The 13522-nt window shown below is 40.8% G+C and overlaps 1 protein-coding gene across 2 annotated transcripts in view; it reads left to right on the forward strand.

Annotated features, from left to right (window-relative positions):
- The window catches only part of GOLGA5 (golgin A5), a 33169-nt gene extending 21832 nt beyond the window's left edge, over window positions 1-11337 (forward strand). The window contains exons 8-14 of one of the 2 annotated variants that reach the window (XM_046647467.1): window positions 259-387; window positions 2846-2944; window positions 4882-5107; window positions 6173-6279; window positions 7470-7575; window positions 9465-9528; window positions 10872-11337. In XM_046647467.1, coding sequence (XP_046503423.1) covers window positions 259-387; window positions 2846-2944; window positions 4882-5107; window positions 6173-6279; window positions 7470-7575; window positions 9465-9502 — 705 coding nt within the window. In that variant the 3' untranslated portion in view covers window positions 9503-9528; window positions 10872-11337. The remainder of the gene's footprint in view (window positions 1-258; window positions 388-2845; window positions 2945-4881; window positions 5108-6172; window positions 6280-7469; window positions 7576-9464; window positions 9529-10871) is intronic. The other variant, XM_046647466.1, reaches the window with a different exon arrangement.
- The last annotated feature ends 2185 nt before the right edge of the window (window positions 11338-13522 follow it).

A 13522-nucleotide genomic window follows, 5' to 3' on the forward strand; every position in this document is an offset into this window, starting at 1 on the left:
AGATCTCAGTCTACCAGTGAGCCACTGTCCCCTCATACTCATGAGACCAAATGATGCATCCTGTTCATTTCTCTCGCCCTTTCCATGTTATATAATGGAGTGTCAGTTTGTATGCTCCTTGTAGGCTGAGACCACGTCTCGCACATCCTGTCCCTCCAGCGCCTGCTGTGCCCAGCTCCTGGCGCATAATGATGACTCAGCAAATGTTGACCTGAACAGTTAAGTATTGCTTTCACATGTAAGGTGCATCTTTTTAAGGATATGGAGGCTCAGCAGGTTAGTGAAGCAGAATCAGCAAGAGAACAGTTACAAGATCTGCAAGACCAAATAGCCCAGCAGAAGGCGTCTAAACAAGAACTAGAGGCAGAGCTGGATCGACAGAAGCAGGTAAGGATTTGAGGTTGATGATTACTGGGGAAGACTCCGTCCCCTAGTGGTCATACGAGGAGACGTCCTGGTAAAGCAGCTTACTGAAATTCTTAACAGCGTGAGCTCACAGTGTTGATGGTAGATGGTCCCTCCTACCTTATTACCCCATCCTCCTCATTGTTTGTTTGGGTTTTTTTGTGTTCTTTTTCTTTCTTTTTTTTTTTTTGAGGAAGATTAGCCCTGAGCTAACATCTGCTGCCAGTCCTCCTCTTTTTGCTGAGGAAGACTGGCTCTGAGTTAACATCCACGCCCATCTGCCTCTACTTTACATGTAGGACGCCTGCCACAGCATGGCTTGCCAAGTGGTGCCATGTCCACACCCGGGATCCAAACTGGCAAACCCCGGGCCACCAAAGTGGAACATGTGCACTTAAATGCTGCGCCACCGGGCTGGCCCCTGTTTGTTTTTTAAGAGATGAAAAGTAGAAGCACAAAAATGAGACTTGCCTAATATCATACAACTAATTATAGAACAGGATAGTGCCCAGGGTTCCTGTCGCAGAGTTCTGTCTGCTGCCCTGTCTGTATTTTATTGTATCTTTTTGTTGGAGTATGTATGTATAGAAAACTTAAAAATGTCAGTTGATTTTCATATTTTATTTGTGCTTTCTAGGAACATCAGTAAATATTCTTTAATAGAAACATATATGCCTTAGTACCATTAGACTACTCTTTCTGTTGAGAAAAGATGCTTATACAGACTGTTCCTACAAATCATGTTTAGAATTATATTTCATTGTTCAATCAGCAGTTGTCTGCTCCTCAAGCCAAATTATTCTACTTTAATATACTTATGTAATAGTTTAAATATTAACACAGTTGAACTTGCTTATGCCACATTTGCATAATTTTGTATCTAATATTAATAACATCTCTAATTTACTGAGAAATGACATTGTTATAGGCACCTAGTTTACATTATCTTATTTCATCCTCAAAATTGTTATTCTGTTCGTTTTACAGAGAGAAAACTATTCTTATAATTCTCAGTGCATCACTCCTAACATTTCCAGCTTTGCATATTTATATTCTTTAAAGAGTTTTTTCATTGGGATTTATCATTTCTGAAACTAGTTCTATTCTCAATGTTTGTTTTTATTATGAAAGTTGCACTTAAATCTATTTCCTGAGTATTAAGAGAAAAATTCACCAAGTAGCAACCTGTGGGGTACATCATAGCTGTTTAGATAATTTAGTCATAAGATTAGCTGTCCTTTCAGAAATTGCATTTTAATTTACTAAAAGGCAAAAATTTGATGTTCTTGATGGTGAGTGAGATAATTTTCATTTTATTGTGGCAGATGGTTTTACTGCATCCACTTCCAGTGCCTTTTTTAAGATGAGGGAGTTAAGTAGAGGAAAGTGGAGCTGAAGGCAGCTGTGGGCTGTTCACTTAGTAATCAGATGTTCTAGATGTAAAGTGCTCAATCTTGGGATTAAATAGTCCTGTAGCGCTCCTTATTAATTTAAGTAATTTCAGCCTTGAATTTTGTGCTAGCCTAGAGCTATAAAATCAGGCAAACCTTGTAAATAGTGATTCTCCAACCCTAATTACCCTCCTGATTTTCTCTCTTCTCGTTTATCTCAATTTGTTGAGTCTGTGAAATGAGCAGGTTGAGCCAAGTGTCTGAAGTAGTCTCTAGCAGTTTGATGTTCCATGTCGTGTTTACTTCTTCGTGCAGCTCCCTTTACGTCTTTTATTAGCATAGTTAAGCATAATGCTTTTGAAGGTACTTAGTTAATTACTCTCTCTTCCCTGGCATGTGCTTTGCTCTTAAATTCTGACCTGACTCTGACTGGTCATATCCATTGGACAACTAGTAGTTCACTAGTGCAGCTGTTAGTGAATCTGGAGGTATTTCTTTTTTTTCTCTCTCACTTTTATCGATGATAGAGTAAAACCGGTGCAAGATATTGCCTGATGCAAATAACCATATGGAAAGCTGCTCAGCATCCTTAGCCATTAGGGAAATGCAGATTAAAACCACAATGAGATACCACTGCATACCTGTTAGAATAGCTGCACTTACCGAGCCTGACAGTAGCGAGTGTTGGAACTGGAACTCTCCTGTTGCTATGGGAATGCAAAATGGTACAGGTATTTTGAAAGAAAACTCGGAAAACAGTTTGGCAGCTTTTCTTCCCTTATTAGACATACACTTTTGTGGTCCAGGGGTTCTGTTCCTACATATCTATCCAAGAAAAATGGGAATATGTGATCACATGCAGACTTGTGCTTGGATGTCATGTGGAGGCATTAACTTTTCATCAGACCATCCGAGTCCAATGTCTCAGTCGGTGCACACGCATCACGTGTTGCTTGAATGGCGACCGTGTGTCAGGCGCTGTTTCAAGTACTGGGGATGAAATAGGGAGCTCTGATCTAACTTTTGCTCATTTGTGCCTCACTTTGTAGGAATTCCACTACATGGAAGAAGATCTGTATCGAACAAAGAACACACTGCAAAGCAGAATTAAAGATCGAGAAGAAGAAATTCAGAAACTCAGGAATCAGGTAGGAATCAGCGTTCACAACTTGGGAGAAGATAGCATGGTGAAGCTACATTTTTTAAAGGGTACAGTAAGCCTTTTTCCCGTATTTTCACCTGAGTTCTCTTGTTGCAGTAGTGAGATAATTTATTTTCAGCCTGATTCACAATTTTCATCTAATGCCGTTTGAGTCTGCATTCACTATATTCAGGGGCTTGCTTCTTAGAGAAGTATCTTATAGCCAGAGTCACCCAAAGAGATGTGAATTACCGCAAAATTTGTACCGTCTAACTTCAGTGGTGGTTGTGCTGATCGCCAGTTACGTAATTTTGGTTTCTCTTTCCTAAGGAAAATCCAATGATAAACCTTCCTATTAACAATTGATAGGTCTTCCATAAGGTCATCAAGACCCTTTTTAACTCTGGAAATGTAAAACAGAAGATAACAAGTGCCTAGCACCTAGATTTATTAGCCTTTATCATTAACTGACAAAGTCATGCATGCTTGCCCTGTAATTGTACATTGTCCTTTCCTCCCTTATACTCAGATGATTGACTTAATAAATAATGGACTTATTGATCATTTAAATAATTTGCATAAAGATTGACTAATTATTTTTTAGTTAGCTAATGACTTAGTTTGAACATGAAACGTCAAATAATTTTAATTTTCTAAGTTTTTAGAATTCATAGTAGTCCATAATTTGTAATGTTTTAAAATATTTCATTTTAATTTTTATAAGAGTTGGGAACAGCTAATTGATTTATGTGTTCCCTTCTCCTTCTCTTACCTACATTTGTGCAATGCTTACAAACGGTAATGTGATTTGCTAAAAGAAAGTCAAGAAAAGAAAGGAGCATAAAGCGCAAATTGGTTTAATCTTAGAGAAAGCTCCTATATTTATTATTTATTGAGTACCTCCTATGTGTAAGATACTGTGCTGTTTTTGTTAATCAGGAATCAACTATAGGAAGATGCGTCTTAAAGATTTTTCATCTAAGTAGAACAGAGGAAAAACTTTGTCTCAGAGAAGGAATTTGCCTTGTACAATTTACGATTTTATTTTTCCTTTCTCTCCCAAAGCCCCCCAGTACACAGTTGTGTATTTTTAGTTGTGAGTCCCTCTAGTTGTGGCATGTGGGATGCTGCTTCAGCATGACTTGCCAGGCAGTGCCGTGTCCATGCCCAGGATTCGAACCGGCGAAACCCTGGGCCAGCGAAGCAGAGCGCATGAACTTAACCACTCGGCCATGGGGCCAGCCTCTGCCTTGTACAATTTAAAAAGAGACTATCATCTTAATACATTAAAAAAAACCCCACACAATCAGAATGAGTTAAGATTTATACTGAGTGAACAGTAAAAATGCTGCATCTGCTTATCCTTTTACCTCTGGGCCTCCTAAATACCATGTGCAACAGGCACTGTTATCCTCACTTATCGATGAGGAAACAGATTCAGAGAGGTGACAGCTGGGAAATTGATGAGCTGAGGTGAAGACCTCACATTGTGGTCTTTGTGCTGTGCCACAACTGTTGAGTTACGGAAGGTTTTGAATCCAGACCGAGAAGTGTGAACTGTGTTCCTGGACCAGTGCTTTGAGATATTTTTGACCATGATGCCACAGTAAGAAATAAAGTTTACATCGTGACTCAATACTCACACACACTTACACGTTCAAAGCCAAAACGGCAGTTATACAAAATAATGCTAATACTATGTGCTGTGTGCTCTATGTCCCGTTCTATTCTATTTTTTTTAAATGCCAGTTGTGACCCACTAAATTGACTTGGTGACCCACTAGTACAGTTTGAAAATCGCTTCTGTAGACAGTGAAAGAATCGTTATAGAGTTTTGAAAAATCAGTTAATGCCAGCGTTTCCCTATGGGAATGGAGTACCATGGTTTCTATGTTGTATGACTTTGGTTTTATGTAATAATTTAATGAATGCTTTGCCTTTCAGCTTACCAATAAAACTTTAAGCAATAGCAGTCAGTCCGAGTTAGAAAATCGACTGCATCAGCTGACAGAGACTCTGATCCAGAAGCAGACCATGCTGGAGAGTCTCAGCACGGAGAAGAACTCGCTGGTCTTCCAGCTGGAGCGCCTGGAGCAGCAGATGCACTCCGCGGCCGGCAGTGGTAGTAATGGGCCTTCCATTAACATGTCTGGAGTTGACAACGGCGAAGGTAACAGAAACGTTTCATTGCCGTAATTTCCAACCTTGCTAATTCAAACATGGCTTTGAAAAGTTAGAGAAAGACCGTTTCATTTGAAAGGAAGCTTCGTCCAACCGAGTCCCCGCTTTTCTCCAGACGTGTGGCCTGGGCCCTGCGCTGTTGGTGTGATCGTTAGCCAGCCGGACAGTGGACTGATTAAGATCCCTTACTAGTGTGGGACCCGGAGAAGGGAGGCCCGAGGACCGAAAATCCTACAGGAGTCTGTAGGACGCTCGACAAGTTGTCGCTGACAAGTGACTGAGTAGAAAGGCGCTTTCAGGGCCTCAGAGCCAGATTTGCTTCAATCTTCCCGCCCGTAATTGTGACTAGAAAGCTTAATACGTAGTCACGGGAGTATCTCCAGTCTATGATTTTAACAGAGAAATCTACAGATTCCCACAATACGTAACCAAACAATGTTAAAGATTTTAGTATAAGCTTCAACAGGCAAGTTTTTACTTTTAGAAACTTGTAAAGCCTACAAAGTAGTCATTCAGGAAATCTCCCAGCTTTTTGGTTTTAATTTTTTTATTCTTAAATTTTTAAAACATAACGTTATTTTATATATATATTTTTTTTTTTTCATAATAGCACATGGTTGCTATAAAAAGAAATACCAAAAAAAAGGAAATTAAAATCACCTGATAGTCTCTTGTCCTCAGATAAAACTTTGGAACATCTTCTTTCAGACTTTTTTCCTATATATGTTTGTAGTATCTGTTTTATTGATTTTCAACTTTTTTCATATAAATTTTTATAATATATTTTACACAATAACTTATATATTGCTTCATAGAAATCTGTCACATGAAAATACCATAATTTGTTGAATCAGTTCCTTATGGTTGGCGATTTTGATTGTGGCTAATTTTGTAACTAATGGCAGTTCTGAGGAAAATATCCTCTGTACGTATTTTCTATTAGGATAAATTCTTAACAATGGACTTGCTGAATCCATAGGTATACGCGTTTAAAGGCTTTTTATTTTTGTTGCCAAAATCAGCAAATAATTATTAAGTGCCTACTTGGTTCCAGTTACTGTTCTAGGCATTGGAGATGCAGTGGTCATCAAAAGAGACCAGAATCTCTGCCCTGTGGATCATGCCTTGTGGTGTTGCCGGGGGTACAGGTGGAGGAGACAGGTGATAAATGAACTATGTGAGATGGCGCTTTGTGCTGCAGAGGATGGTTACGCAGGGAAGGGAGATACACGGTGCCAAGCGTGAGATGGGATTCTAATATAGGGCGGTCAAGGAAGACCTCATTGAAAAAGTGGCACTTTGTTAAAGTCCCGAAGGAGGTAGGGTAGTAGACTATGAGGAGAGCCACAGGAAAATGTTCCAGGCAGAGAGAGGAGCAGGTGCAAAGACCCTGAGGCGGGAGTGTTGCTGGTATGTTGCAGAGATAGCAAGGGGCCGGGAGCGGCTGGAGTAGACTGAGTGAGGGGGAGAGCAGGGTAAGCGGGATGAGGAGAGCCTGGAGGAGACCGTCTAGGCCTGTGTAGGGACTTTTACTCTGAGTGAAGTAGGAAGCCACTGAAGGGTCTTTAATAAGATGCCGCTGGCTGCGCTGTCCAGAGCAGACTGCAGAGAGCTAGGACTGAAGGCAGGGAGACCAGGGAGGAGCCATTGTGTCAGTCCGTGGGAGAGACAGTGGTGGTTCCAACCAGAGTGGGCACCTTGGGGATTTATTTTAAGGGTGAGCTGACAGAATTTGCTGGCAGATTGGATGTGGAGTTTGGGACAAAGAAAGGAGTCAAGGTTTTTGGCCTGAGCAGATGGAAGGGTGGAGCCGTCGTGTACTGAGAGCGGAAAACTGCAGGACGAGTAGGTTGGCAGTGAGGACAGGAAATCAGGATCCTAGTTGGGGCCTGCTGAGTCTGGATGTCTGTTAGACGCCCAGACGGAAATGACGTAGCCAGTTGGACGCGTCTCACTTTGGAGGGGTCTGGGCTGGAGCTAATGGATTTGGGAGTCGTCAGTGTTGTAGAGGGGGTGTCCAGCCTCGCTCTTGCTGGCACAGGAGGAGAGTGCCCGTTAGTATGGACTCAGCAACACTTGGTGTTTGCAAACTTTAAGTTTTGCTCATTTCATAGGAGAATAATTTTCTTAGTTTTTAAATTTTTGTTTTTTTGGATATGGAAGTTTAAACATTTTATAGAATGAGTTTATCTATCTTTCCTTTATGCTTTCACCTTCTTTGGGTGTAGTGCTTAGAGAGTTGGCCTTGAGAATTTCTTCCATATGTAATATAATGAATATTCAACTAAAATTTTGTTAGAAAATTGGTTTTGGTGTCTGTACATTAATTCATTTTTTTCTTGTTTAAACAGGCACGCGTCTGCGAAATGTTCCTGTGCTTTTTAATGACACAGAAACTAATCTGGCAGGAATGTATGGAAAAGTCCGCAAAGCTGCCAGTTCAATTGACCAATTTAGGTAAGCAGTACCAGTAACGATGAGTGATGGACTGTCCACTATTTTTGTAACGTTTTCCAGTGGTTTCAATCATAGTGAGTCCCATTAGGCAGAGCTGATATTTAAAGTGACATTTACCTTATTCCTCTCATGGAATTTCAGTGTCATGAAGTTGCTTTAAAAGGTCTGCAACTGCCTATATTTTATTGAAGATGATTACCTCTGACCATTTCTCTTCTTTCTATAACAGACTCTGTTAAAAAACTCATGGGGCCGGCCCCGTGGCCGAGTGGTTAAGTTCACGCGCTCTGCTTTAGCGGCCCAGGGTTTTGCCGGTTCGGATCCTGGCCGCGCACCTAGTACCACTCACCTGGCCGGGCAGAAGCGGTGTCCCATGTAGCAGAACCAGAAGGACCTATAACTAGAATATACAACTATGTACAGGGTGGTGGAGGGACGCTTTGGGAAGAAGAAGAAGAAGAAAAAAAGATTGGCAACAGATGTTAGCTCAGGTGCCAATCTTTAAAAAAAAAAAAAGAAAAACCTCATTAGGGGCTGGCCTCATGGCCTAACTTAGTGGTTAAGTTCGGTGCACTCCACTTCAGCGGCCCAGGTTCGGTTCCTGAGTGTAGACCTACACCACTCGTTGGCAGCCACTCTGTGGTGGCATCCCACATACAACCTAGAGGAAGATTGGCACAGATGTTAGCTCAGGGACAATCTTCCTCGGCCAGAAAAAAGAAAAATTAAATTTCATTGAGCAAGCCTCTGTCTCATGTAAATAGATCTATTTGAATATTTTATCTCATTATCATGTGATTAGAATATAAGATGCTACTGTAATAAATGAACAGTACTCATTTTAATGTTTTAAATGTTTAAATTACATACTACCCAAATAGTATGTAATTTATATGTATGTTATGTATATTATAAATAGCCTTGTATATTAGCAGACATCTACTTTATAAAGAAAATGTTTTAATAGTTTATATATAGCCTTGATAAAGTTCATGTCTAAATAACCTACTAAACTCTTCTGCCTTTCAGTGTTGATAATTAAACAAAGTTTTAATGGATTGTTGTATAATAGAACAATCTTTTTTTAAGTTTTTGTGCTAGGATAAAGCAATGGTGTTAAAAATAAGGAGGGCAATTTACTAAGATTCCTGAAGCCACAGGCTTAGAAGCCACAGTCATTCTCTCCAAATTATTAAGCACATCCATCTCAACTATTCATTTATTCAGCATACATAATACTTTTTAGAGAACCTATGTGCAAGGCCTTGTGCTAGTGGCAATGACAGAAGCAGAAAGGCATAGAAGAAAGGTGTATTTGCTTGTATGTGTATCCATCTTGATGCGGGAAAAGGTTGCAAGTAGGTGGGAGTAATAAGGTCTGGATGTCTTGATGTTTCCCATGCTGACTTTAAATGTTTACTTGAGTTTCTATAGTTCTGTGCCTTTTAGAAGCATGTATCCATGCAAAAATTTCCAGATTAGCTATTTGCAGATTAATTCCAACCAGAGTCTTCTTTTCCCATTTGTGTGTTCACAACAGCCTTATCTTTTGTAACTTCTTTGGTTCCTAAAAGAAAAATGATTTAGACAGGGACCCAGTTTGTCTTCTACAGTTGTAGCTCCAGAATCAAGAGAAGTAGCTTGTGCTAAAGTTTAACAGCCAAACCCCAAATAATGACAAAAGTATTTGTTTACTACTGTCACATTTCTGTATAGTTATTTCAGGTAATCATTTAACGATCTTCTATAGAATAATCTTTCTTTTATGGCGGCCATGTAAATAGTTTAAATGAGTGAAATTTTAAAAAGCATCAGAAACTGTTGCCACAGGAAGATCTGTTTTGAGTGTAACTCTCTTCTCCTCTCCACCCCCACCACTATTTGCACAGCATCCGTCTGGGAATTTTTCTCCGAAGATACCCCATAGCACGCGTTTTTGTAATTATATATATGGTAAGTAAATTTGTTTGAAAAAACAATGCTGCACTTGATTTTTAACTCGTTTTTTTTTCGCTGCTCATCTTTTTGCCTAAAAGTTTAGCAATCAACTTTGAAAGAAAAGAACTCATTGTTAGTAATTATGACTTTTTTCCCTTAGAGTATGCACATAAAATGACAATTCATTCTGTCTAAGAAATTGCTGAAAGGTTTTCCTACGATAACGTTAACTGTAGGCAGTTTAATAGTTACCTCCATTCTGAGGCCCCCTAATGATAATGGTAGAAGACAATTGATTTCGTTTTTATCTCGATATAAAGTTGCTTCAATTTTTTCCATGTGTTTTGCTTTATTTTCCAAAGGGATCTCAAAGTTGATTTATTTTCTTTCGGATTTCTTAGCTCTCATAAAATGACGACCATAGTTTGGCATGTCATTTCGTGTGTCCTGTGAGCCTAAAAAGCTCACGGTCCATGATGAGTGAGGATGTGTACAAGTAGTTGAGTTGAATTAAAACAGGCAGTTTTCTTGAAAAGAAATAAAAGCATACCTAGAAATTTCTCTGTGATCCACTAGAGGGAAGAGTTAGTCCTTTAAATAAAAAGTTTTTAAGAAGAGAGGGATGGGGAGAACAAAAGAAAGAAAACTGAATGGCCTGGGAAAGGGTCCAGTACACCCACATCGGGTTGCTTTCCTGCGCTGCAGAGTGTGAGGAGCACATGCGCCGTCGGTTGGCGTGAGATGGGGCGCGGTGCACTGCAGAGGCGCAAGGCCCTGAGTAACGGCCCTCACTCTGGTTCAGCGCTCTCATGAGGGCGTTAGTGGAACTTTATCACCGCAGGCCCTGTGCTGGACCCTAGATCAGCCTCTGAAACCTGGCACATTATTCCTGGCAAGAACATCTCCCTGTCACCTCTTCACCAAATCATGGCTCAACCCTCTTTCTAAACACCAGCCAGAACTCGGCTCTAGAAAGCCTTTCCGACCAGCTTCATGTTTATCTAGCAATTTTAATCATGCCATTTACTCTGCAGTGTCGTTACCGGACTGATTATTTATGTGTCCATGCCATGTGCGTAATGTGAATGTGTTGAGGACTTCACGCCTCTCCGCTGAGAATTCTGTAGGGGCAGCTCCGTATTCCCCTCCCTTGTGCTCAGCTCCTTTGACTGTTCATACATCTGGTTCATCCTTATTTGTCCAGTCAGTGTTCAGAGCCCCTACAGGGTTGCAGACCCAGCGCTAGCCTCAGGTGTACAGAGACGAATAAGACGTGGTGCTGGCCCTCAGGGCACTCACAGTGGGCCTTGCTGGAGATGGATTTATTGCTAATGCATACATTGCTTTTCTTTCCTTAGGCTTTGCTTCACCTCTGGGTCATGATCGTTCTGTTGACCTATTCGCCAGAAATGCACCATGACCAACCAGATGGCCAGTGAACTGACCCAGTGTTTCATGATTGGTTGTCTTTGTCCAGACTTGGGATCTGTAAGAGGGCCGCCTGCCTAAAATTCCTGAGGAGGGTGCACAAGATTATTTTATCACTATAAGCTTTTAACCTTTTAAGTTATTATGCAAGTGCTCTGCTACATAAATCTTCCTCTGATTTCCGTCAGATGGTGAGAGTTTCTGAAACAGACGGTAATTTAGCAACGTCAGCTCTGCTTTTCCTGAGGTCAGTGGTTCAGTGTGTGCACACAGTGATGCTGGGGTCGCTCACCTCTGTACAGACCGTCCTGTATTTTAGGTGACACTCATTATGGGTTATAATCAGGGAAACTAATTGTATTTAGTGATATAAATAAAATGTTTTCTTTTTGATAATTCCGTCTGCTTTTATATTCTCATATAGTTAAGTTTGTAAATATAGGTGTACTTTTTACATGTTAAAGGCCTGATTGGTATAAATCTTTTTATAAATACATAAATAAAATTTACTGTGCATTTTTCTTTTTTTAAAATAATAGTTTTTCATCCCCCTTAAACAAGACCTTTCCAGATGTGTTTTAGTGAGTAGAGCCAGAATGGTTTTTTTTTAAGATTTTATTTTTCCTTTTTCTCCCAAAGTCCCCCCGGTACATAGTTGTGTGTTTTTAGTTGTGGGTCCTTCTAGTTGTGGCATGTAGGATGCTGCATCAGCATGGCTTGATGAGCAGTGCCATGTTCGCAGCCAGGTTTTGAACCAGCGAAACCCTAGGCCACCAAAGCAGAGCACGTGAACCCAACCACTCGGCCAGGGAGCTGGCCCCTAGAGCCAGAATTCAGTCAGGAGCTGACGTCACTTTAATTTAAGTGGTTTGCTCCGGCTCCCAGTGTGTGCTCTTTTCTTCCTCTCTCTCCCCACCCTCACTGTGCTATCTTCCTTCTGTCCTTTTTTTTTTTGGTGAGGAAGATTGGCCTTGAGCTAACATCTGTTGCCAATCTTCCTCTTTTTGCTTGAGGAAGATTGTTGCTGAGCTAACATCTATGCCAGTCTTGTATGTAGGATGGTGCCACAGCGTGGCTTGATGAGCAGTCTGTAGGTCCATGCCTGAGATCTGAACCTGCGAACCCTGGGCCACTGAAGCAGAGTGCGCAAACTTAACCACTATGCCACCGGGCTAGCCCCTCCTTCAATTCTTATTCACTCATTCATTGTCTTCCTCCACCTTTTTTCCTTTTCTCCATGCTATACCTTGGGTTAGCTCAGGACATCCATAGCCCCTGCTTGTAGCATTTAGGAATTGAATCTGGTGTAGCACCATTTGCATTTTTAACTTTTTTTTCTGTGAGGAAGATTGTCCCTGAGCTAACATCTGTACCAGTCTTCCTCTACTCTGTATGTGGGATGCCTCCATAGCATGGCTGACAAGTGGAGTAGGTCTGCATCCAGGATCTGAACCCACGAACCCCGGAGCGGAGCGTGCAGAACTTCAACCGCTAGGCCATGGGGCCGATCCCCAATTTGCATTTTTAAAGCACTCCAATGCAGAGACGTTTTAGAGTTATTCTTTGAAAAGAGATGTTTTCTTTGTCTTATGTCCAGTATAATGTCTCTTTCAGCTTTCCTTTTCCTCCACACTTCTGAATCCTTTCTCTGTCCCCTGGGTACTCGGTTCTCTCTCGACTGTCATTGATACATGGATCTTGGGCTGTGCAAGTGTGCAGTCCTTGCCATCAGGAATGTCTTTGAAGCAGTCTGCTGGTGCCTAACTGAAAACCCAACTGGAGTTTCTGTTCTTAATGATGTTTCTACTGTGACTGTCATTGACCTATAAATTCTTCGAAAGTTTTGGTACAGTAGATGTATATGTTTCTTACTTTTCACCGGAAAATGAAGTTTTAAAGGTCCTCCTAGATATGTTTGTGCTTTTTTTCACCTGAGCATGAATGAAAAAGGCAGGCAGTTCCACACCATCTAAAAGTGGGTGTGGGATATTGGAGGGTGGGGTAGAGACATGTCGTTAAATCTGTAGGATTTATGGCACAGCTCTCATTCGGGTATGATGGCTCTCAGAGTCCGAGCTGTGAAGTCAGGTCTGATCTCAAACAGAATAGTTTAGTCTTCTTAATATCTTTTGAAGGTTTTTTTTTTTCCTTTCTTCTAATTTGGAAACATTTCTGGAAAATGATTGAAACCAGGTTACATACTTAAAATGGAAAACAGCACATGCTTCATCCTCACGTCTTGCCAGACTTCCCGTCTCTGCGTGTCCTCCTGGCTTTTGTTGGGATGGTCCTAAATCTTTTGTTCAGCCTTTACACATTCTTGGCGTTGGAAATAGTTTGACAAAGTGTTTCCGAGATTATTTTTCTGCAGTTAGTGAAATCTTTTGAGTTTCAGTTTCAGTATTCTTGACCACTGACAAACTGGGGATTTTTGAAAAGAGTTACCATTCACTTATCCTCAAATAACACAAAAGCTTCTTGACCTAATTAAAAGAATCGCTTGAGAGCCGAGTTTTTTTCCTTCTCAATCCGATGTATCCGTGTAAAGACAGACGTAAATATACACACATTATCAGAGGTC

This window comes from Equus quagga, chromosome 20 (genome assembly GCF_021613505.1).
Source record: "Equus quagga isolate Etosha38 chromosome 20, UCLA_HA_Equagga_1.0, whole genome shotgun sequence".
NCBI classification, from domain to species: Eukaryota; Metazoa; Chordata; class Mammalia; order Perissodactyla; family Equidae; genus Equus; species Equus quagga.